Here is a 25344-nt window from a genome sequence, read left to right as displayed (position 1 = left end):
ATTTCTGTGGAAAAATTTGTAAGACATTGAAAACAAAAATCAATCCAATCCCACACCACCCTACTGTGTGAGGACAAGGTTACAGTGAACAGAGAAGTGTCTCAAAGGATACACACCAAAGTGTCAACAGTGGTTGCCTTTGGGAAGAAGAGTGGAAATGTGAGCAACGGGGATGCAGAGGAAGGGTCGAGGCAGGGAGGACGGTAGGGTAGGTGTGTTAACTTTGTATTTAAATTGCTGGAATATATATTCACTTTTATAAAAGTGGTTTTAAAAAGTTTCATAGTAAGAAGAAAAAAACAAAACAAGTTGGACTAGAACACGATTTGGCTTCTAAAGAAGATTTTGTTTGCACAATGGGATTGTTTGATAAGTTCTTTGGACTACTGATAATCTATCAGTGAGTCATTTTATAAGTCAGCTATATCTGTGCCATCAGCGGGCGCTTCCTGTTCTATTTGCATACGGTCATATATGTTCAGTAAGACAAATTAATTTTAACAATAGCAACATACAAGCATGGAAATGCATTGTGGACAAAGTATATGCATGAAAGATTAAGTGACAAAAACTAAAAAATAATTGGTGATTTTGGATATCTGCTTTTACCCCTCCCGTCTCCTACCCCAAGAGGCCAATAAGCATATTCTAGTGCTAAGGGCCATGTACAGAGCTGTGGATGACCAATGCTGCCATTGTTTAAAAAATGGTGACAAGTTTATGGTATAGACACTAATGCTACCTGATGAAAAAGTATAAAAACCTAGAACGCTGACAGATTTTGATGTTGCAGATTAAAAATTAATTAATTTAATCCTTACTGATCAGTTCAACTGCTCCCATACTGCAAGGCAAACAGGCAAACTTTGTGACGTTTCAAGAGACTAAAGTTAGCATTGCTCCATTCTCCACCAGTTGCTTTTTATTTAAGTTATTTTTTTCTAATATTTACTGGAAATTCTCTATTTCAATCCCCTGGCTCCATCCCAGCCAAAGCCATGTTTTGTTTAATGTTTAATACGTCTGTATTATTGGAAGATAAAGGTCCCACATCCCCAGTGGCCAGAGAGCCCCATGTCCATGAATTCTAACCTACTTGTAAAAATGACTGAACACACTTTTTAGTTAATAATTAAGAGACATATTCTTCCTCTGTTGACTGACATTTTAATAGAAAAAGAATATAAACTTTTACATTATAAAATATATTTCATTTTTTCCCATAGAAACCTAAAAAACACTAACTATAAAATAAATGGATGCTTAAAAGCAAACTTCACATAGTATTGCACCAGTGGGGGAAAATGTGTATTTGGGCACAAATACCCACTAGACTCTGGGCACAAAACATCAGTGAGCACAGAGAGAAATTCCAGTGAATGATAATCTGACTGCTACATGATCTTTTGGTCTCTGTCCCACCTCACTTATGATTCAGAGATTGATCTTTGGATCAGGTCCCCAAAATAAGCAGTGACTGTCTTCAATCTATTATTAAGAAAGTTTTGTTCTATTTCCACTTGCCCTCCAGGCCCAGCCAAGGATGCCACCTGAAAATGGAACAGAAGAAAGTCATACGTACATAAGCATGATTTCAAAATAAACCTTCCACTCAGGTGCTTTATCAGACAATACCACTCAGGCTTTTTATTTAAGACTTTCAAATAATGAGGCATCTCAAACACTGTCACTTTCCAGGTGGGTATTAGTGAAGTGTTTGGTAGCAGAAACACTTGTTTCAGACACTTTTGACATTACGGGTAGGACCATGGTGCTATGTTATTGTATACGACCTACTCTCTCCAAAGCCAGAAGTTACAGAACTAAGAGGAACAGAAAATCAACATATCCTTCCCGAATATCAGGTTTACTTATTAAGACAGAACACATCAGAGAGCGAGACAGACCTGTCCATCTCTCACAGGAGCTCCAGCTTCTATGCCCTGACTCTTGCTTCCTGGGTGGCCTCTGTGCTGTTCTCCCAGCCTAAATCACCTCCTCCACCTGCTGCTCTTGGATGTGTATATTTTCAAGTCTCCCCTCCCCCCTTTATGTGATTAAATATACTGCTCTTTTTGTGGTCTACTCGTAAACGGTGACTGGCCCCATTATTGAGAAGCTAAAAGCACCACCATCTCTCCACCTCCGAAGAGTTAACCTCAAAAGGATGCTTCACAAGAGCAATGCTTTACTACCCCAAGTCCTTACACGGACAAAGTTTCATTTTAGTCCAGCATCTCTTGTCTAACCTCTCAGGTTTATTACTAGCAAATACACTCCCTTCTAACCATGACTACATCACCAGAGACCAGTTTGTTGAGGGTGGCAGCGGGGTGAAGAGAAAGGGGGATGCAGTGGAAGCCTGGGAGTCAGAGACCTGGAGACAGGGAGTGGGGGAGAGAGGGCTCCCGGAGTACCAGGGACTGGTTTGGAGGTGAGACATCTAATCTCAATGGTATTACATGTGCTCTACCAGCTTCCAGCAGGAAGTAAGATTTACTGTGTATCATCAATGAGCATGTATTCTAAAGCACTTCAACTTCCTCTTAGAAAAATGTCACAGATACAGAAATAGGGAAGATGCAAAGGTCATTCCATGGTACATGCTGAAAGAAAAAAATAGGTTGTCCCACTAGGAAAGTAACAATGTCAATATCAACCTCTCCCACTGAGATGCAAAGAGATGGCCACGTTTTTATCAATAGGGATAGATGACAGCAGAAGTCAAACAGTATCTGTTACAATGAGAAGAAGCACGTATATATCCCACTATTAACTAAAAAGGCATAAGATAATTAAAGTGAAACTAGAAATGAAAAATAGTGAAGTCATCTCAGAGCAGCAATTATTAGGAAGAAAGAAGTGTTTCGTTTTCTATTCTGATATCTTTGTGCCTAGGCAGTGTATTAAAAAGCAGAGACATCACTTTGCTGACAAAAGTCTGCATTGTCAAACATGGTTTTTCCAGCAGTCAAGTATGGATGTGTGAGCTGGACAATAAAAAAGACTGAGCGCCAAAGAACTGATGCCTTTGAACTGTGGTATTGGAGAAGACTCTTGAGAGTCCCTTGGACAGCAAGGAGATCAAACCAGTCAATCCTAAAGGAAATCAACTCTGAATATTCATTGGAAGGATTGATGCTAAAGCTGAAGCTTCAATACTTAGGCCACCTGTTGCAAAGAGCCAACTCATTAAAAAAAAACCCTGATGCTGGGAAAGACTGAAGGCAGGAGGAGAAGGGGACAACAGAGGATGAGATGGTTGGATGGCATTGCTAACGCAATGGACGTGAGTTCGAGCAAATTCTGGGAGATGGTGAAGGACAGGGAAGCCTGGTGTGCTGGAGTCCAAGGGGTCACAAACAGCTGGACATGACTGAGCGACTAAACAACAGCAATCTTTGTGCCAGTCTGATTTTTCACAAGGAAGGGCAAATGAAGAATTTTGTCTTAACCAATGAAAGGTGTATTGACTAGTATATTTAAAATATAATTGTTTCACAGTAATTTATCTATGAATTAAGATATAACTTAATATAACATATATTATAAGTTATAATACAAGTTATAATATAACTTAATATAACATTTCTCCCATTTCTTTAAATAGTGATTTACATAAAGAAAGTTGAGACTGGCAAAGCAGAAGTCTTCTCTGGGTATGGGGTGGGGATTGAGAGGAAGAAGAAGGAAAGGAGAAGAGATGAGGCGGGTGAAGAGGAGCAGCACTGAGCTGAAACAGCAGCAAAAAATCTGCTGGAACAGGGAGGGCAGAGCAGCCAGAGGCAAGCGGCCACATCTCAGTTCTACCAGTAACTTGCTCATCAATGCAGAAAGCCATTAAGATGAGGTTTGGCTTCTTAAATCTAAAAAGCATGAATATTATCAATCTCCCTGAAAAGAGCACCCTGTAATTCATACACAGAATTACATTAAAACAAATCTGAGAAGGTAGGGTTTCCTGCACTTGGGGGTTTAAGGTAGAAAAAGGAATGAAGATGTCTTACATGGGAGTTTTTGAGGTCTATGACAGATTATTTTATTCAACAACTACTGAGTAAATGGCTCAAGGGTTTTTGTTGTAGGCAGTGGAGTGCACCAAAACCAAAACCAAACCAAAGGATGCATTCACGAATCTCTCATTCTAGCCAGGACACTCAGACGATGGACAACTAAAGCAAGTATTGAAAACACCCATCTAGTGTTTAGAAAGAAATTGAAAACAAAATTAGTATGTTACTTGAAGTGTTCTATTTAAAAATGATTTCTAACCTTAGCCTTTTTGTGTTTCTAAAAGATATTTTCACAAGTACATACATTTTCAAGGTTAGAATTCTGGAGTTGAAATTATAACTATGTAACTAAATATTATGTAGTTCAAGGTAATAAATAATATTTTGTTTCAAGCAAACTTACTGCCATCAATTTACAGCTGTCTTTATTTTTCACTAGTAGGTTTAACTGACAAAATGTCATCTAGTTCCTTCCCCTTTTTTAAGTTTAATAAATTGAGAGGGGTGGTGGAAGGAGAGGGAGAAGAGGAAGAGAAGGGAGGGAGAGGAAGGGAAGGAAAGAAGTAAATAGATAAAAATCAGCAGTTCCCAGTTACAGGCTCTATTTTTGGTATTGGACCTACATACACTACATTTACCAAAAGAAACGCCAGTCTGTTTGGACAGGAAGTACAACTAAGAACTGGACTCTCATGAACTCGACTTCAGGTCAAGCATGCCACTCTGCTCTTTCTAAACCTCGCAGTACCATCTCTTCTCTCATTTAAAAAATCCTACATGTGGTATACCCATGGCTGATTCATGTGGATGTATGGCAGAAACCAACACAACAATGTCAAGCAAGCATCTTCCAATTAAAAATAAATTCAAAAAGGAAGTTATTAAAATATATCAAACAGATCAAAATTGGAAAAAAAAATCCTATATGTGGATAGATTTTCTTCATTTAAAAAAGAAAAGCTGCTTTCCCACAGTAATTTGATCCAAATTCAATACTGGTATAATGCATTTGAAATTTCAAGTTTTTTTTTTTTACTTTTATTATTCTCTAGTATCATTACTCCCTCTAGAGGTAGAATATGTGAATAAGCTAGCTACCAACTGCAATTCTGGCAGGTGTGTGAAGTAAACCAAAATGCAAGGAAAAAAGTTCACTTTCTCCTTGGGCAAGCGTTCATTTAACTAGAAAAAATATACTCACTCAAACTTTCGTGACAGTGAATTTCCTATAGTCATTCAAGTACCCAAATATCCCATCTAATGTTTAATAGAAGGATCCTTAAACGATCCTTAAAGGATCATTTAAACTAGTGAGACTAGTTATGATGTACAATTTCTTAAAATTTTTTTCCTTTTCTTGATGTGTAATATTTACATGTGAGAAAAACAGAATTATGGAATAAGCTCAGCCTTATCTTGGAATCTAGAACGCAGATCTGAGTCACATGAGTAGCAGATGTTAGGTTTAATATTCAATTTGATATAAAAATACATAAAGCCAGGAGAGAGTGCTTTTTCTCCTGTCATAGCACACACTACCTGAGAGACCCGACCTTCAGACACAAAGGCTCGCCAGTAGATGACAAGCACCAAGATCTAAGACCATCCCCTTAAAACTCAGAGGAAGAGCGCAGACTTGTTCATTCTGTTTCCTCTTCCTTTAACCCAGAGCATCTCACTGCTAGTGGCACATGACAATCACTTGGGGGGTTTAGAAATTCATGTGTGGGCCTCATCCCAGAAAGTAAACTGGAGAGAACCTTCTCCAGCAGACTTGAGTGTCAGCAGTTTTAAAAGCTACTCAGTGACAACTGTACAACTCTTAGAAGAAAGCAGGAGAAAATCTTCAAGACACTGAATTCAGAATGCAGCCATTTCTGAAGATGACATCAAAAGCACAGGCAACAAACAAGAAAATGAGCTAAGTTGAACTTATCAAAATGAAAACATTTTGTGCATTTGAAGGCACTACTGAGAGAGTAAAGAGGGAATTCCCTGGTGAGCCAGTCCCTAGGACACTGCACCCTCACTGCAGGAAGCTCAGATTCAGTCCCTGGTCAGGAAACTAAGATCCCCCAAGCTGTGTGGTGTGGCCAGAACAACAAGAGTAACAAAAAACACTTCAGAGGCAACCCATAGGATGAGAGAAAAAACTGGGAAAGCATATGTCCAAAAAAGGGTTAATACCCAGCAGACACGCACATGAAAAGATGCTCAGTATTCCTTAGGAAAGCGCAAGTCAAAAGCACAGTGAGGTACCATTCCACACCCACTAGGACAGTTACTACCGAACAAAATGACAAGTGTTACTGAGACTGCGGGCAAGTCAGAGCTCTTGTGAACTAACCGCTGGGAATGTAAAGTCATTCTGCTGCTGTGGGGAGCAGTCCAAAACCTAAAAATAGAATCACCATGTGATTCAGCAGTTCCATTTGTGGATACATAACCAAGAAAGCTGAAAGCAAGGACTTAACCAGACGTGTGTACACCCGTGTTCATAGCAGCATTATCCACAGCGGTCAAAAGGTGGAAACAACGCTGAATGTGTGCAGACAGGTGACAGGACGAACAAAATGTGTGTGCATACAACAGGATGTCATTCAGCCTTAAAAATAAAGGAAGATTCTGACACATGCTACAACATGGATGAACCTTAAGGACATTATACTAAGTGAAAATAGCCAGACACAGAAGGACAAATATCTATGACTCCATTTACTGAGGTATATATGAGTAGTCAGATTTACAGACACAGAGGGTAGAAGCTGGGTGTTGGGGGCAGTGGTGGACGGATGTGGAGTTAGTCTGTGACGGGTACAGAGCTGCGGTATCAGAAAAGAGAAAAGTCCCGAGACATATGATGCTGATGACTGTACCACAACATGAATATATTCAATGCTTCTGGATTGTATGCTTCAGAGTGATTTAGGGTGAATTTTGCCATGAATGTCCTACCACAATTAAAAAAAAAAACCTACTCAGGTGATTTAATTTGCAGCCAGATCTGAAACCCAGCATTCCAAAGATTAAGCAGATGAAGCAGAGATAGGAAAGCATAACAAACTAACACAAGTACATGTTCATTACCTAAGTGTTACTGGTTGGTAAAGGAGAAGAGAAAAATCTACAATCTGGAATGTGTGCTTATAAATTAGATTCTGTCATTTTACAATTTTGGGGGGGTGGTGTTTGCACCTCGTGGCTCGTGGGATCTTAGTTCCCTGATCAGGGACGGAACCCATGCCCTCTGCAGTGGCAGCAGTCTTAGCCACTGGACCACCAGGGAAGTCCCCATTTTACAAATATTAAAGATGTGCACTTTCCCCTCTAGAGAAATCATGGTATCTTTACCTATTGTTCCTCTTCCAAATCTTAGTAATGTTTACATTCTTTCCACAACAACTTTATGACAGGATCTTCTGAGTAACAGACACAAGAATTTTTGAACATTTAAGGGCTGAAGGGACTGTGAAAAATGATTTACCTCTTATTTCATTTATTCTTCAAAAAACCCATTAGATGGGATAGAAAGAATTTATATATGTGAGGAATGAAGAACAGAAAGAAGTAATCTCCCAGAAGGAAAAAGGAGACAAAACACCAGAAAATTCAGATATGGGACATTAACTTTCATGTAACAGATGCCCTGATAAAGGGAAACAGATGGTGAGAACATAGCTGAATAAATAATGGAGATAATTTCAGAGTAAAATAGGATGAACAAAGCTCAGTGAGAGTCAGCTCTCAGAGTGTCAAATGGGAGAGAAAGGAAAAACCAACACCCAGCAATGCTGGAGTAAAACTTAAAGATGAAAGACCAAGGATTCTCAACAGCATACTTAGCACAAAGCAGATATGTGATGAAAGTGAAACTGAAAGTCGCTCGTCCGACTCTTTGCGACCCCATGGACTATATAGTTGGTGGAATCCTCCAGGCCAGAATAGTGGAGTGATAAGTAACTACAAAACACATCAACGAAAGCATGAAATCAAGACATCCTCAGATCTCTGTGAAGCAGTTATTATTCTAGGGAAAAAACCAACATGTTTAAAATAAATGTTTGTGATAAGAACAGAACAAGGACATGTGAATGTTAGTCAAGTGACCCTACACCTCAAGACCACAGAAAAAACTGTTGGTCACATTAAGGTTTCATCTGTCTGTGTATTTCCATCGAACCTATCATTTTCAGGAATACCTAACACCTATTCTCAAGGCAGGCTTCAGTAAAGATATCTTGGCTATGACAAGTGTGCAAGACTGGAACACAATGCATTCATCCTTTCAGGACATGGAATGAAAAGCCCTGAGTGTTCTGTTTATGGTCATGTACGCCAGGAGCCAAGGAGATGAACAGGATGAAATGGGCATGGGCAGACTTAACTGCTAAGTACTTCCAGTTTTCTAATAATAGAAAGAAAAAAAAAAAAGCCAGGCACATCTCATAAATATGCTCTCAAGTAAAGAAATACTCTCTATCTTTTTCTGTCCAGTCTCTGTAACAGTCACACCAGAGGTTTATAGAAGATCTTCAGTAACGGCTTACCTGGTCGACATCAGCATTTCTTGGAAGGAAAAAAACGATATTTTTAGTGATCTTCTGGGAAAGTCTGAAAATTTCAAAGGTGGACAGTAGTTAAGGAAAAGTAACAAAAACAGCAGTTGATTTCTGAACAGAGATATGTTCTTCAACTGTTATATCATAATCCAAATGTATTCCTATATGGAACAGTGCTCTATGTGTGTACGTTGCTCAGTCATGCTCAACTTTGAGAACCTATGGACTGCAGCCCTCCAGGTTCTTCTATCTATGGAATTTTCCAGGCAAGAAAACTGGAGTGGGTTGCTATTCCCTTCTCCAGGGGAATCTTCCAGACCCAGGGATCGAACCTGGGTCTCCTGTATTATAGGCGGATTCTTTACCACTGAGCCACCTGAGAAGCCCAACAGTACCTCTAATGGGACCTAAAACAGAACAAAGGTCCGTCTAGTCAAGGCTATGGCTTTCCCAGTAGTCATGTATAGAGGTGAGAGTTGGACTATAAAGAAAGTTGAGCACTGAAGAATTGATGCTTTTGAACTGCGGTGTTGGAGAAGACTCTTGAGAATCCCCTGAACTGCAAGGAGATCCAACCAGTCCATTCTAAAGGAAATCAGTCCTGAATATTCATTGGAAGGATTGATGATTAAGCTGAAACTCCAATACTCTGGTCACCTGATGTGAAGAACTGACTCATTGGAAAAGACCCTGATGCTGGGAAAGATCGAAGGGTTAGGGTTAGGGTTAGGGTTAGGATGGAAATATGGAAAAATGGAAATATAACCTCATATTTGCTGTAACATTTGGCGATCAATCACCAGTTAATTTTTATGCAAAACAAACTGGAATCTATCAAGTGCTATTAGCTAACATCACTCCTGTTCACTAATTTCACACACACACACACACACACACACACACACACACACTTCCTCTCCACAACCACCGTTTAAGTGAACTCTAGGACTTCCAAAGGATATCCATCAGGAGACATCATGGTGCTGATGTCAAAGATCTTCGCAGTGGCGTAGTCTGGTCCCCCCCAAGGTGGGCTGAGAAATACAACGTCGGCCGTTAGACTAGAAGCCAGCTGCAGGAAATCTCCACAGATGAACTCGATCTTGTCCACTACGCCATAAATTTCTGCATTATTGCGAGCAAGATCGATCTTAACAGGATCAATATCGATGGCAATCACTAAAAATAGGAACAAGAAAGAGGAGTTCAATGATACTGATTGTCAGTTATACGGATGAGTTCATCTTCTGAGCAATCTTTATTTTCTGTGCGTTTAAGTCCCTTTTAAAAAGACTTTTTAAAGGGAGATTTGGTCACATAAATGAGAGAATTTAATTTAAAAATTTCACCCTACCTAGGAAGATTTACCTGTGCTATATCAAGAAAACAAGACTAAGGACGTGGCCTGCAGAGCTATCTCATTCAGGCCGCCGGGCCAAGGCAAGCAGTGAGGTGGCTACCCAGCATCCCAAGGCTGGTCTGTGGTCAAGAGAGCTGGATGGTAGACACTTGGGAAGGTGATGGCTGCACAGACAGCTTAGAAATGCTAAGATTTCAGAGAAGACCAATTTCCTCAAGATGAGGCAATGTCCAAAAGTAGACAGATTTGACAATGTCTACAGAAAGGCAAATAAAACACTTTTTGACAAACCTATGTAGCCAACCTATGAAGAAGAGATGCAAAAACACCTGCTGGTGATGTTTAATGAGACATTTTAGGAAGAGGGAACAGACATCATGTTTTTACCATATGGACTCTCAGTTAATTTACTTCAATTTCATAATTAGCAACGCAAACGTAAGTTAATTCCAACTCACTCATGTCTTGCAGTAAATTACTCATGTGCACCTGTGTGTGCAACAGGATGTTAGTGGCAATATTTTATGTCTGCAAGGGTGGAGTGCAATCCTGATGCATATACCATGGTTGACAAGGAAACAGCTGTATTACAGAAAATGTTGGTTTCAAGGTTTGTTAATGCTTTGGGGAAATAATGCACTAAGTAAAATCACGGGAACAATGAACACTGGCGCCAACCCTATGTTGCAAAATCATACATCCACAACACTATTCTTCTAAATAACAGTCATATTTATAAAAGGGACAAGGTCCTTTTTATCTGCTTAATCTGCTGAATTGATAGCATGGAGACAGATGCAGAGATACCTTGTCAACAGCAAAAGTTCAACAGAAAAAAGTGACTTTCAACACCAACTGTGTTTGGCTAATCCCCCTGTTTTCATCTGTGCTCTCCTGGAAGCCATCTTTGTTTTCAGGCCAAACAGTGTGAGCAACTCAGACTGGCAGGTGAACGAAGTGCTGACAGGTGCTGGAGGACACTGCGGGGGACTGCAACGTCCAAGAACGGCAGCTCCTGGCCACCTGTCCAGTCTCATAAAGCCTCCCCCGAAACCCACCCAGGAAACAGCACATGTACCCATCTACTTGACACAGTTCCTGGCAGATATTTAGTAACAAGTTTTCTTTTCTGGGATTCCGAAGTCAAACAACCATGAGGACAGTCTAATATTTAAAAGGTTCTTAGTGTCTTAGGATGTCAAAGCTGAAAGGTAACACATGGTTCTCTCAATTTAATGTCTCCTTTCCATTAAGATTAAAGGAAGTCCAAAATCATACAGCAGGTGAGGGCAAAGCTGGACCCCACCTCCCCTGCTGCACCATCTACGCTTCTCTTCTTCCAGAGAACAGTCACCCATTTTAATAGTTTTACTTTTATATCATGTTATAATCTTGCCACTGCTGAGCTGGGTCTGTGTGATCTTGGGTACATTATTGCATGTTTTATTTCTGATTATTTGTAAAACCCAGAAAGTATGAAAGATACATATCACAAGACTGTTGACTAAATACACTGATACATATTAAACACTTACACCAGTACACAAAGTGTAGTCTTAATATATACTATTATTGTTAAATATTTGGCATTAAATTATCAATGATTATATCTCAGTAAAGATAGGGCTGAAGGAAAATGAAGCGTCTGATGAATAAACTGAAATTAATTAATGAGTAAACCACTGATGACCAATTACCTCTCTTCCCAGTTAGGGCAAACTGAATGGTATTTCCTCCAACTCCACAGAAGGCGTCCACCACAGTGCCACTCTCCAAGGACTGGCTGACCCGGCCTGCGATATGCTCCGCAATCTTCTCGGGAGTAACTGAAAACCAGCCCTCTGCAAACGGAGAGGCTTCTGTTAGGACATTCAGTGTCAAGAAGCCAAGGCAGACACAGACACAGCAAACATCGATGTATACTACTGAATAAATACCTAAAAAACAACTCAGTTTCTCTTTTCAAAAAATCATATATTATCCAGTTTGAAAGAAAGGTCTACAAATTTTGTTACAAACAGAGCAGTACTATCCCCAGTCCCAATTTCCACATAAACAACCACCTCTACTCTTGCCTGATTCTTTTACAAAACCCCTCCAATAACTGAAAGTAATACTGATTTTTCTGTTTGAAGTAGTAACAACTGCCTGCCTATCGTGGAAAATAGAAAGATAGCTGTTCTAGCTGATCAAATCCCCAAACTTCACTGAGGCTCGCAATTAATTCATTCCTAGAGGGGAAGTAATGAACCAGATTTGTACCAGACACTTGGCAAAATCTGTAGAAAGCAAGGATGTGACAGCAGGACTGTAGGGTTGTCTTCATCTTCAGAAATGAAGTCCTGTGTCCACTCCACAGGAAAAGGACACTGCCCTCCTCCTTGTCCAACAGAAGGAATTTACATTTTTCAGAATGATATTTCTCTGAACAAAAAATGATGCACCAATTTTCCTATTCCCTCCCCCTGTTTTTTTAACCAAAACTTTAAATGGTTCCTCACTGCTAGAAGAATAAACACATAACCTCCTATTAAAGAATTATCAGTTTCTATTCAGTCTTATTTCCCCAACAAACTCTATGTATGCTCCCTGATATACAATATTTTACAAATAATTTTAAGAGGTTCATGGAACCTCAGAAACTCCACCACAGATCAGTACCTCCTGATTTTGACAGTTAATAAAGACCAATATTTAAGTAGCCCCAACACGAAAATAAGTGTCAGTTTGTGCAACTGAGTGTAAGTTAGCTGTTTAAGGTCATGGTAGGAGAGCTGGAGAAAGAATTCAAACTTTCCAGTGTTAACTGATTAACTTACAGCTTTCTGCACATCAGATGTTCTGTTTAATCATCTATCAACTGTGCTAAAAATACAGAATAAACCTGAGTCTAGAATTTAAGAAACATGTATGTATACAAATTGAGAGACACTGTGGAAGATGACGGGCAGCTGTTCTTTGGAAAATGTCAAAGTCATGAAAGGCAAAAAGGTTGAGGAACTGTCCCAGATTAAAGGAAACTAAAGAAACATGAAAATAAATATAATATACGCTCCTACACTGGAAGGAAGAAAAATGCTGCAAAGGACATGATTAGAATAATTGATGAAAAGAGAGCACTACTTTGTTGATTATAACATGGTAACAATGTTAAATTTCTAACCTTATCATTGTTACATAAATTGATCATTGTTACATCATTGTTCTTAGAAAATACACACCAAAGTATTAAGGGGTAGGAGTACCTGGATCAGAAAACACACACACAGAATGACAAAGCACATGTGGCAAAAGGGTAGAAAGAGCTCAGTCTGAATAGACGGGATATGAAAGTTTCTCACAATTCTTGTAACTTTTCTATAAATCTGAAATTATTTCAAAACAAAGTTAAAAATTACACATCCACTTTACCTCTGTCTAATTTAATCCCATCATCAAAACGGGAGAAGAGCCTGTACCTCTGAGCCCAGTACTTCACCAGCTCAGGCACAGCAGCGATCTCAGGGGGTGGATTCAGTCCCTTTTTGTTCTTCTTTTTCTTTTTCTTGTTCTTCTTCTGACTTTCAGCTAGAACAAAAGAACAGAACCACTACAGATGCTGACTACAGAAAGAGGAAATCACAGAGGTTATCTAAAGCGTGGTTACATCAAATAACTAGAGTTTGGGGCTGCGCTCCAGAACACGCAGCCTACAGAGCAGTGTGGTGGCAGACGCCAGTCTAATGGCATTGATGGAGGGGCTCAAATAGCTCCCTATGTGAGTTAACTTTTTATTTTACTGTGCTTGTTCAGCCAAGGCGGCTCTGAGCCTGGAGGCGTAGATGATCGTAAACGATAACGAGGGAAAGGCACACTGAGGAACAATGACCTTCCGCCCATGACAGTGAGAGCACATTCTCACCTTCAGCCTCTGCCTGGCGAGGGTCCGAAGCAGCCTGGGGCACACAGCCCTCTGTATCTGTCCCAGTGGCTTCTGGGCTGGCCCCGTCATGCTTCTCTGCTCCCACTTCCCCAGATGGACACACGGCAGGACACGGTCCAGGTTCTGCCTCACTCGTTTCCACCGGGTCATCCCCCTTCTCAACAGACACTTCTGGCTCCTCTGAGCCACTGCTTGTGCAAGTGTCTTGCACGTTTTTATGAGAAACCGACTCCAGCAACGCTTCCTCATCCACTGGTTCATTAACCCATTTTAGAAATTTTTCTACCTGAAATGTTAAAAGATGTTACAAGCATGAATTAATTCTCCGTTACAAAGAACATGTCTACCTGCTTTACCATTTGTGAGTTGACAAGCTGTGACACAGTATTAGCTCAGATACGTACACTACATCATACAAGTTAATGTGAATAAGTAATTCCAACCTAAATGCACTGTTACCTCGACATACCATGATCTCACTTAAACATAAGACGATGACCTTCCTGCGTGCACTCAACACTAAGAGGATAAAGGTCTCTGTTCCAGTAACTTTCCATTAGGTCTTCTAACAATATAACCATACTATACATTACCATTACAAATGCACTCACCTATTGTTGAGCCATAACCTTTAGTTTTTCCAACTATACAGAAATTTCTGCAATGGCCCAGGCTATTTGATCTATGTTAAATGGTACTCAGCATCAGAGATAAACTCTACAAAGACCTAGTGTCAATCCATCTAAAGAAAATGCAAGCTGCTTCTAACAAAGCAGCAGAGTCAGTAAAGTGATTCCTAAGAAATAGGTTTCTTCTTTGAAACATGAACAAGGCTCAAGGTCAGATGATGCACATGTCCATGCAATTTTCTAACAAGAATATCCTTCATAACAGGTCTTCCTAAGAGTCAGGAGATGAGAGTAAGAGTGACAGACAGGCGATGGGCAGAGACCACGACCCAGAACCTTCCTTTGGGGGCACCAATCGGATACTAAGGGCACAACAGCCACACTGATTTTGCTTCCTCAGCCACACACAGCAGTTATGTTTCAGCTCTTCGTCTGTGCACGAATGTATGGGACTACCATATCCAACACAGTATAGGAAGACCTGTTAAGACTGATCTAACTGGTATTAGGAAATTTGTTTCAGATATAGCCAGGGCCACTCACATAGTAAAATAATACCACAAACCAAGCAATCTGAAATACAGTAAAACTAAAACCAGTGATAAATCTGTAGCATGTTTTGGAAGGATGATGAAGTTAAGAAAAGATAATGTACCCTAAGGGTAAAAGAAAGTCATCACAGGGCTTGAGACTTCATTTCATTGCTCTACAGAGCTGCTCCAAAGGTGGCAAATACAAAACTGCTCACTGGATGGTGCTCTTTTTCTATCACAGAGAAGGATCACTCATGAAACCAAGCAAAAGCAACTCTAATTACTTTTGTTTCCTAGGTACTCAGAAGGCTGGTACAGTAAAATCCGAGAGAGGGGATGTGCGTGCTCCAGTTAACAATGTGAGTCACTAAATTAGTCTTGGGGCTCATGACATCAGGGTGAACTTGTCAGTGCAAAGTTAAGATTGATCACCTCTAGAAGACCTCAAGATTAAGGCTTACAAAAGCTGCTGTCAGATATCAAGCCTCCAGGATGGTACTTAGCCTGAAACAGATGAGATGTCACTGAACACATCAGACAACATCACCTATTTACTGTTCCACATTACTACTTTGTAGATTTCAAACATCCCCATCAGACCACCCCCAAATTACCCACTCTGCAAATTTCATTCACACAAAAAAAGCCTTGAAGCAAATGGAACAGAATTTTTGGTGCCCCGACAACCAGAAGAAGCAGGGTTCTCATTTGCAAACAATCAAGCAGCCAGGGTCTCAAACTGAGACCGGGTTTGTAGATATAGAGCAAATGTCACACACACCTTACTCAAAGTTCTGCTTTTCTTAAAACCAGTTTTCTCTGACTCTTCAGTGAAGAAGATGTGCTTGTTTTTCATATTGATTTGTCGTCTCATGTCCAAGGACTTTGACTTCCGCTTCATGTTCTTCTGCAGATACCTGACCCGCCGGTGACTGAAGTTGGAAATTCCTCCATATCTGTGACCAAACCAAAAGCAGTGGACTCAGACATGAGGGTCTACAGATTTGCTTCTTTTACGAAAAGAGAAGAAACTAACAATTTTCACTATCTCCTATTAGCAGTCAATACTTTTATTTCATTTTTTTAAATTATGGAAATTAGGAAATAAAGTTAAACATGCAGAGGACTTTTTAGGGTCTAGCTTGTAGATTAATTCTCAAGGAAATGTGAAAAACCAAAGGTGGGAATATCAACATATCTTACTTAAAACAGAAAGGAGAAATTATATTGTAAAATGTAACAAAGAAACAGCAGGAAACTATAACCCCAGTGCTCGTCAGGGAAAATACAATTTTTCTCACAGTGAGGTGATGCCAAAGTTCTTCTAACCCTATTCTGGGTATGTTCAAATTATCTTGAAAGTGGCCACTAGATTCTTAAATCAATCTGAACTCACCTAAGAAGTAAACCCCCATTACTAAAGTAACTAGAAAACATCTGCTGATCTAACCATCTGAAATTTTCCAGTCCCAGAAGACAAATGTCCATTGTGAAGCCTTCGTTGACTCTCTGAAGCCTCACTAACTGCCTCTCCTACAGACTATTAGGGACCTACAGTGTAACATATAATTCAGCACTTACAGATAAACTCTGAAGAGTTTGGCTTTAAATGTCAAGCGTATCTTCCACCCATATTATAAACTTAATAAAAAATGTACCTACCCTTCTCTTTTAAGTGAAATTGTGTGCGCCAAATAGAAGAACAGTTAAGTTAATTCCAGGTAACAGAATAAATCTCTGTGAATATATAGCAGCAACAGCTACCTAAGTGATTTCTCAATAAAATTACATGTGGTTAGAAATAACTTCTGCCAGGAATTTTAAAATGTAGCAGTTATCAGGAAAACCCTTTATATTACTAACTTCTATAAACTCTAGCCTTAAATGATTATATGGCTTGGAGTACAAAGAGACAGTTACAATTCTGTAGACTAAAAACACTGGATTGCTATGAAGTGCAACTGAGTTAATAATGTGAATATATCAAATGCACAGTGTTAGTGCTACAATTTTTACTAACAAGAGAGGTTAGTGCTTTGACTGTAACACCTCAAATGCCAGGAAATAGGTAACCACCATTCCCTATCTGAGTATCAAGAGAGCTTGAGGACTGCTGAGTGGTTAAGATTTCTAGAAGAAAACAGCGTTGATGGAACATTACTTTTGCCCTGAGCCGTGCTTGAATCCTAGAAGAGAACCATCGTTGTCAAAGTCTGAGTCCGGGTTTTCATCGAGGTCCAGCTCATGACTAAACAAACAAAGCAAACAGTGATAAGCCATTAACTATAGAGCCCACCAGTTCAGGCAAATATTAAAAGTCAACCCATGTAAACTTTCCCATCACAACAGTCAACCACAGTTCACAAACCCAGAAAGACAGGAAGAAGTGTAGCTCAATCAGGATTTACCAAATGAGATCAATTACCTAGTAGTGTTTGGGACACAGTAACAAGCACTCAAATCTTAAATCAAGTAATTATGTCTATTCCTGAACATGGTACAAATATAGATTTCTCCATTTTCTTTTGGAAAAACACCAGTTAACCTGTAACCTTAACTAATCTCCTAAGTGATATCTCTAGAGGTTTTCCTTAAAAGCAAACAATGAAATATTTGAGAGGTATCAACCCAACCAAAAAAGTTACAGAAGAAAAAATAATGTTAAGAAGGTTCTGATGAAAGTGATATTAAATAACTCAGTGTTGTGTTTAATTGCTAAGTCATGGCCCACTCTTTTCGACCACATGGACTATTGCCCAGCAGGCTCTTCTGTCCATGGGATTTCCCAGCAAGTGGGTTGCCACTGCCTTCTCCAGGGATCTTCCCAACCCAGGAATGGAACCCATGTCTCCTGCCTTGCAGGTGGCTTCTTTAGTGCTGAGCCACCATCCCCACCTTTTGTGGAAATCTTCTAGTGATCTCTACTACATGGGTGACAGTAACAGATGAAAATGATGAGAAATAACTCTTGCAAATTAAGTTAAGCTGACTGTATGTATATGTAGAACCTAAGAGGTCCTAAGAATATAAGTACACACAAGTACACACATAGTCTCTGCCTCTAAGAAACTGAGGAGTTAGCAAGAACACGTGCTGTTTAGAAAGAGCAGGTAGAGGTGTGCTCCCCTTTAGGAAGCTCCCTAGTTTCTACAGTGTGCTGGTGTGAGCTGGAGAGAAAGGTGGTGAGTGGCTCACCTCCTCTTGAGTTTGCTTCGCTTCTCTTCAGGCGGCTCGTCTCCACTATCGTCCCCATCAGTCCCACTGGGGTGGCGTCCGTCTCTGACTGTGTTTGCTTCTGAGGACTCCTGTGAATCTAAAGAGGTGGAGATATCACAGTGGGTTTCCGTCCCTGGTTTGACAACTCTTCTGTCATTTCCAAAGGCAATCAACATCTTCCAGGGCCTTTTCTGAAAAGAACTGCATGCCAGACCACATCTATTTATTCTGTGTATCCACATACAGAATCCACAGCTAGGTCTATGAAAGTCTAAAAGTTCCCATGATCTAACTACTTGAAATGTCAACTCTAAGAAATTCCATGGTGGTCCAGAGGTTAAGATTTGGTGCTTTCATGCCTTCACTGCTCTGGTCTGGGTTTGATCCCTGGTTGGGGAACTAAGATCCCTCAAATGATAAAATGATAAAAAAAAAAAAAAGTGAACTGTGAAACTACTTTCCCTCACGGCTGTCCAAATCTATACAAATTAATCCATAAAGTTACCTCTGTGACATGTTAGCTATCACACTTTGATGAAATCCTAATCTAAGTAACTCTAAAGATGGCATGGTCACATTTAATTAAAAACAACTTCTCTTTCTTAAGAAGCAAATACATCTAATGGTCTCTCATATAGCTCTTAAATTAATAACGGAAATAACAAAAAGACAAGCACCAAAAATCTAGGCCAATCTTACCCTGAGCTGGCTGGTCTGTACTTCTGCTCCCAGACGAGCTGGTTTCCGTGGTTCCTCCATGACTCGGTTCACTGTGGCCAGAAGCAGGGCATTCTCTTCTGCTGGGAACTTCACTCAAACACTGACGTCCATCAAAACTTAGGGAAATATCTAGTTGTCTCTGTTCTACTTCCTCTGAATTCAGATTTATGTTACTAATTCCATCGAGAATTTCACTGTGATCTTTATCACTTGAACTAGAGCTTTCACTGCCAACGGATAAAGATGGAGAAAAAAGTTCGTCTGCTTTCACGTGATTTTCGTCTTTCTTGTTGTCAACTTCTATTTTAGACCCACTAGGGTCTGTATCTTGGCTTTGTGAGGCATCAAAAGTCCAGCCCTGAGCTTCCCAGTACTGAAACTGTTCCAGATAGTACCAATACATCTGACTGTAGTGCTGCTCCCACTCCTCCTTTGTGTCTGGAACATTCCATGGTTCTGGACACAGGATCTGATCGGCATGTTTCTCTTGCCAGCTTTGCCACAGCAGTCCTCCACCGTATTCATTCCAGTACTTTTCCCACATCTCTGTAATTTCCAGCTTTGGACCTACTGTGTTTTCAATGGGAAAACTTTCAGCCTCAACGTCTTTTTGGCTTTGAAGTTTGTACTTTCTGGTGTTCTCATTCTCAGATGAAGAAGGATCGTCCGAAGCTGAAATGTCATCTTCTTCACATTGTCTCCAGGATTCTCTCTTAATTTCATCTAAGTACTTCTTTTGATGTTTTTTCTTTTTCTTTTTCATTATTTTAACTTTGTTTCTAGTATTCATAGATTCCTACAAAGAGAAATAACTTGAATATAAACTGCACTTAAGAAACTATAAGAATAGGCAGAATCTAAATCTATCTTGACATTAAATAAAATACCCTTAACCTCCCAACCTGGGTTTTAGTGACACAAACAAGTGAATAGTACTATCTACATTCCTAAAAAGAGGAATCATCACGCATGAGACATATCACAACCAGAACCATAAGTTCTAGTTATAAATACATACATACATTTAAAAACAGGTGTATGTGTGTGTGTGATAAGTCGCTTCAGTCATCGTGTCCGACTCTGCGACCATATGGACTGTAGCCTACCAGGCTTCTCTGTCCATGGGATTCTCCAGTCAAGAAAACTGGAGTGGGTTGCCACGCCCTTCTCCAGGGGATCTTCCCAACCCAGGGATCAAATCAGTGTCTCTTAGGTCTCCTGGGTTGGCAGGCTGATTCCTTACCGCTAGCGCCACCTGGGAAGTGTCCTAATTCAAGAAAGCATTAGATTTGGGATAAAAAAATTCCGTGTGATATTTTATGAAGAAACCTAAGAAACAAACAATTAAACTAAACTAATACTTACCTCAAAATTCTTATGTGTGGATATCCTACCAAACTGAAGGGGCAATCCCATACTCTTCATGAGTTCAGCCTCGGAATCCAGTTCACTCTCATCTGGGTCTGGGCATCTGTTGTCGTGGGGCTTTGCAGGGCCCTGGGAATGGCTGCCTTCCTCCTCTTCCGTGGCTTTTTCTCCTACACACAGTGGTTGTTATGTTAGTTTAGTTTCAGAGAAGATTTAAATGCAGGTTTTATCATCCTCATTTTAACGAAAAAGAACTTGAGATCCAGAGTTATTACATGACTTGCTCAAAGTAAAGGTGTGCAAATGTGACAATTTTTAAGGGGAAAAAAAATAAAAGGAAGAAAAAAAGGAATTGATGGGAATGTGGACTAGTGAGGAAACAGCCTCCTAGAGCTGAGACACAGCTTCTAGTCTGGCTCCGCCTGCCGTTGTCCACCCAGCTGCCCACTCAGCGCACCGCACAGAGCGCCTCCTCTTGCTCGGCGCTGTGCACGGACTGAGGATGTGGGAAGGAATACAGCAGAGAGGCCCTGGGAAAATGTGCCCCATTTCCACATTCCCATCTGCAGCACCGCTACACTAGAGCAGTGGGTTTAACATGATGACTTGGGGAGTTATTTTAGGAGTTGGTAATAAGAAAAGTGAGAGGCAGGTCTTTAGGCCCTTCAGGGGTACTTCAATCTCAACTGGGATTTACATCCTGGGGCTCTGTGGGAAAGTTCATTTAATGAAAGGTTTCACTATTAAAAAGGTCTGAAATCCACTGAACTGGAAGATCTTTTCAAGCTCCCTGATTAGAGAAAACCTGTTTTACTTTATCCTATTATGGTTATCCAAAAGTAGATCATAGCACTAATTGGACAAAAGCCACTCAAATGCTCTATTTAAAAAATGTGAGACAAAACACTCTACATGAACATACTCAATTAGGGCTGAGCTGCACTGCAGCTAAACAATCTTAGGCAACAGAATGGGAATCTTACACTACACAGATGAAGCCTAAGAGATCCTATGGGCAGAAATTCTACTAACAGCCAAAGAAGGAAAGATACCGATCTAGGTAATAAAAGAGACTCCACTCGCCAGCCCACGTAACTCATGGAGGCTCAGGAGAACAAACAGGGCAGATGGATCAGCTACATATGCTCTATGTTCCCCTCGGGCTATGCATATTCCCTCATGTTCAGTGGGACCCTAGGGTCTAGAGGAATCTTACTTGTCACACTGAAACACAACCAAACATTCTACCGGGTGGGTAAGTGATGATGATGCAATGATGGCTCTGTCATGTGAGAGATGGGGAATTTCTCAGGTCACATGACATGCTACTTGTGCTGGTTTCACCTACTACACCTTGGGCTGCAGTCTTCCCTCCGTGTCTGGAGAAACATAAAGATCCACGTGGAAGGGACAAATGGGGTCCTGACAGGGAAGTCTGACAGAGACCCAGGTGGTTTTCGGGTGAGGCTCAAAGTGTAGACGAGATTCTATTTGTTATGTGGGAGAGTTAATACAGATGGTAGCCCCCTTACTTCAGGCCAGACTGTGGATATTCCCTTGGAGTTGACCCTGAACCATTTACCTATGAAACTGCTAAAGTACTGAAACAAGGAGGCTGTGAGAGCAAGGTGGCTCCAATGCCTGGGTAACCTAAGCCAGCAAACCAAAACCCAAGCCAGAGCCAGGGCACTGGGATCTGATAATATGAAACTTAAGCACACCATGCATGAGCAGCCAAGTAAGCTTTCCCAAATAAGGCAAGTGCTTAAACTACAACCAGTCAAATAACCTCCCTGCTTTGCTTCCGCATCTTTTCTATACAGTATTATGGCTAATTTTAGTAAAAAAGGGGCTATATGCCTTCATACCGTATTACCTGCACTGTTGTCATTGTCTTTAACATAGTAGCCTTTTAGTCCCAAATTGTACAATTTCCGATCTCTGTGAAGCAAATTAAAGAGTCAATACTGACAAAATTAAACTAGAGAAAAAACAAGGTTAAGGCAGCACAGATTAATAAAAAGGTTAAAAAACAGAAGAGCTCTCTGCTAACACATTATTCTTATCTGTGATACAGAGGTGATAACACATAGCTACAGGGTTCTAACAAGGATTGACTGTACATGTAAAACATCTGGTATAATCCTATGCAATGCACACTATAATGATAACTACTAATTATTAAAGTTAAGTGGCAGCTCTGGATATTGGTGGAAGAATCTGATCTTCCTTGTGATATACAAACAGGGAAATATTCTATAAATTTGCAGTAGGAAGTCAGCATAAATGTCAGAAGATTTATCTTACAGATTTACAAACCCATGTGCAGACCCTACTCTGTCTGCAAATAGGACTAGTAGACAAGACAGTCATGGTCTGAGCTTGTTTTGGAGACTAACATAAAATGAAGTTCTTACTAAACTGAAACATAAATCAAGCTTAAACAATTCGGTCTCAGTGAGTTTTAAAAACAGTGAATAGATAAAACTTTTCTTTACATTATCTCCTCTTAAATTTCTTCTTTACTAAGAGAGGAATTTCATAACCAAAATAAACCTAGCAGAACACTTAAAATAAAGGGGGGGGGAATAAAAATAAAAAAAAATAAAATAAAGGGGGGTTTATTATTTTATTATTATCTTCCTACCAGCAAATCAATCTGTAATACATTCCATTGTATCTGCCATGACAAGGCCATCTGCAAGAAGACCTAATACAACTTTTCTAATGGAGTGACAATAAATCCAACAAAACAAAACTCTTGTACACTTGATGTATTTCATATTCCCCATTTATTTAGTTTTTGGTACTTCATGAAATATAAAGTAGGTGGTGACTTAGAAGGACAGTGAATGGGGAGGGGATGAAGTGCAATTGGCAATATGTCCTCTGACCCCCAACAACTTGGGGCCCCAGTGGGTGGGAGGGCAGCCACAAAAGGGCATCAGTGGTGTGCCGGCCAAGACCCAAGGACATGGGGCTCCATGCGGCCCACAGTGGCAGCCTGCCTGCCTGCCTTCTAGGTGCTGGGGCAGCCTAGCAGGCCCTGCCAGGTCCAGAGGATGGAGCAGAAGACCCTTGTCCGTGGCTGAGGAGCAAGGGAGACAGGTGCCCAAGGTTGTCACCAGTCTACCCCAAAGCTACAGATGATCTGAGGCAGAAAGACTGCCAGCTCTCACATTTCTATGGAAATTCTTTTTCCCATTTAGGGCAACTTGCAAACATCTCTAAGAGTGCTCATCACCAGGGAAGGTGCATTTCTGATGCTGAGTATTCAAAGAATTTCCTGTTATACCTGCTAAGAGATCTCTATAGAGCCATCTTTGAGTTTGCTAAGTGTAACTCAGTCCACAAAACAGAGTGACTGGGGATATGTTATCTGGACCTGGTGGGCTTCCCTGGTGACCCAGCTGGTAAAGAATCTGCTTGCCATGCAGGAGAGGCAGGGTTGATCCCTGGATCAGGAAGATCCCCTGGAGAAGGGAATGGCAACCCACTCCAGTATTCTTGCCTGGAGAATTCCATGGACAGAGGAGCCTGGCAGGCTACAGTCCACGGGATCACAATGAGACAAGACTGAGCAAGTAAGCACATACACACATACACGCGGACCTGGCACATGATAAACACCAAGTGAACTGTAACTGCTGAACTGAATTGTAAGGCTGGAGACCAGACCTGCAGTGGAGTGACGGCAGGAAGACATTGCCCTCTAAGAGGCCTGGGCAAGCAGCTCATCATCATACCTTGAATACAACCACCATCACTACTGTTTCTAAGTCGGCTTTTTCTCACAGCACCAGACATGTGGGTTGTCAAAATACACGCGGAGTAAATGATTCTTGGAAATTTCTGAAGTGGAAGCAGCCATTTCTGTACTGTAAAGGGACCATGCATTCATGAAAGCAGTCAAAAGGAAAGGGAATCCTTTCTAAAATGGCTGAAAGGGGAGCACAGAGATGTTTTGACTCGCCCACTGCCCACACAGCTCATTTGCCGCAGAGCTGGGATGTGAAACCATATATTCTGTCTCTAAGGACAGTGCTCTTAAATTCTGGTTTGGGAATCTGTTGTGGGAGAAAATACCCATGGGAAATGATTTTGCTATGCTTTGTATGAAATCCTAGAGGTCACCACTAGACAACATAACATGGGTGTAATACCAGAAAGTCTATTTCACTTTCCTCAGTTTCCAGTGAAAGTGTTAGTGGCTCAGTCCTGTCTGACTCTTTGCGACCTCAAGGACTGTAGCCCGCCAGACTCCTCCCCCCATGGAATTCTCCAAGCAAGAATACTGGAGTAGGTTGCCATTTCCTTCTCCAGGGGATCTTCCAGACCCAGGGATCGAACCCAGGTCTCCTGCATTGCAGGAAGATTCTTTACCATCTGAACCAACAGTTTTTTTTAAAAAAAGATGTTAATCAAAAGTCAGTCATCTTCAAACCTTCACCCTGTGAGGTCACATTCCAGATCAATTTCATTCGCATTTCATTCCCCTTGCTTGTAACCGTCCTCTCAGGTGGCGAGTGTAAAATAACAACCACCGGCCACCATGTTTTCCCCTAACAGCCCACAAAACAGATTTCCTCCTTCACCTCAGGGCCGCAGGCGACCACCCCACCCTCTGAAGCCCGAGGACGTTTTCCCCTTTCCGTAAGCATCACGGTACCCGAGGGTCGGACGCGCTGGCCGCGGTTCCTAGGGCTCCATCACCACGGGTCTGCAGCCCAAGCCCCACAGTTCGGGGACCGAGCGGCCCGTGTCGGACTTACTCCACAAACGCCCGCGAGCAAAGGCAGAGGATGCGCGAGCCCTCCCGCACGTCTTCGAGGAAGAGACACATCTCCGCCACAGGCCTCCACTTCTTGCAGTACATCGCAGCGCCTCAGAGGAGGCGGCCACGGTGCAAACGGCGCGGGCCGGCCACCCCGCCACGGCTCGGCTGCCGGGGCCGAGGGACGGACAGAGGGAGAACCCCTGGCTGCAGGGCAAGGGCCCGGGATGGCTCAAGCGAGTGTCAAGCG

At 41.1% G+C, this 25344-nt stretch overlaps 1 protein-coding gene across 4 annotated transcripts; it reads right to left on the bottom strand.

The window, feature by feature from the left end:
* Positions 1–324: 324 nt before the first annotated feature.
* Positions 325–25340, bottom strand: TGS1 (trimethylguanosine synthase 1). 4 transcript variants are annotated; one of them, XM_061123315.1, is made up of 13 exons: positions 25093–25336; positions 22197–22261; positions 20318–20490; positions 18932–19748; positions 18212–18329; positions 17178–17264; positions 15798–15972; positions 13834–14140; positions 13344–13499; positions 11630–11773; positions 9535–9751; positions 8561–8639; positions 325–1550 (listed from the first exon to the last, which is right to left on the bottom strand). In XM_061123315.1, the coding sequence occupies exons 1-13, from the start codon at positions 25194–25196 to the stop codon at positions 1428–1430; spliced, it is 2565 nt and encodes an 854-aa protein (XP_060979298.1). In that variant the 5' UTR covers positions 25197–25336; the 3' UTR covers positions 325–1427. The 4 variants fall into 4 exon arrangements, with proteins under 4 accessions (XP_060979298.1, XP_060979299.1, XP_060979300.1 ...); XM_061123316.1 differs by lacking the exon at positions 25093–25336 and adding an exon at positions 24990–25043 and having other exon boundaries at positions 326–1550; XM_061123317.1 differs by lacking the exon at positions 22197–22261 and having other exon boundaries at positions 326–1550; positions 25093–25313.
* Between the last annotated feature and the right edge of the window lie 4 nt (positions 25341–25344).

The sequence above is a fragment of the Dama dama genome, chromosome 21 (genome assembly GCF_033118175.1).
Source record: "Dama dama isolate Ldn47 chromosome 21, ASM3311817v1, whole genome shotgun sequence".
In the NCBI taxonomy this organism is placed as follows: Eukaryota; Metazoa; Chordata; class Mammalia; order Artiodactyla; family Cervidae; genus Dama; species Dama dama.
The sequence above is the reverse complement of the archived record's forward strand: the minus strand, read 5'-3'. Positions and strand labels throughout refer to the sequence as shown.

Excerpts from the sequence above, each read along its gene's own strand:
- TGS1 (XM_061123315.1), bottom strand. The coding sequence starts at position 25,196 with ATGTACTGCAAGAAGTGGAGGCCTGTGGCGGAGATGTGTCTCTTCCTC. Across the intron at positions 20,491-22,196 it reads AGACAATGACAACAGTGCAG|GAGAAAAAGCCACGGAAGAG; the intron begins GTAATACGGTAT and ends CACTGTGTGTAG. Across the intron at positions 18,330-18,931 it reads TACAGACCAGCCAGCTCAGG|ATTCACAGGAGTCCTCAGAA; the intron begins GTAAGATTGGCC and ends CCACCTCTTTAG.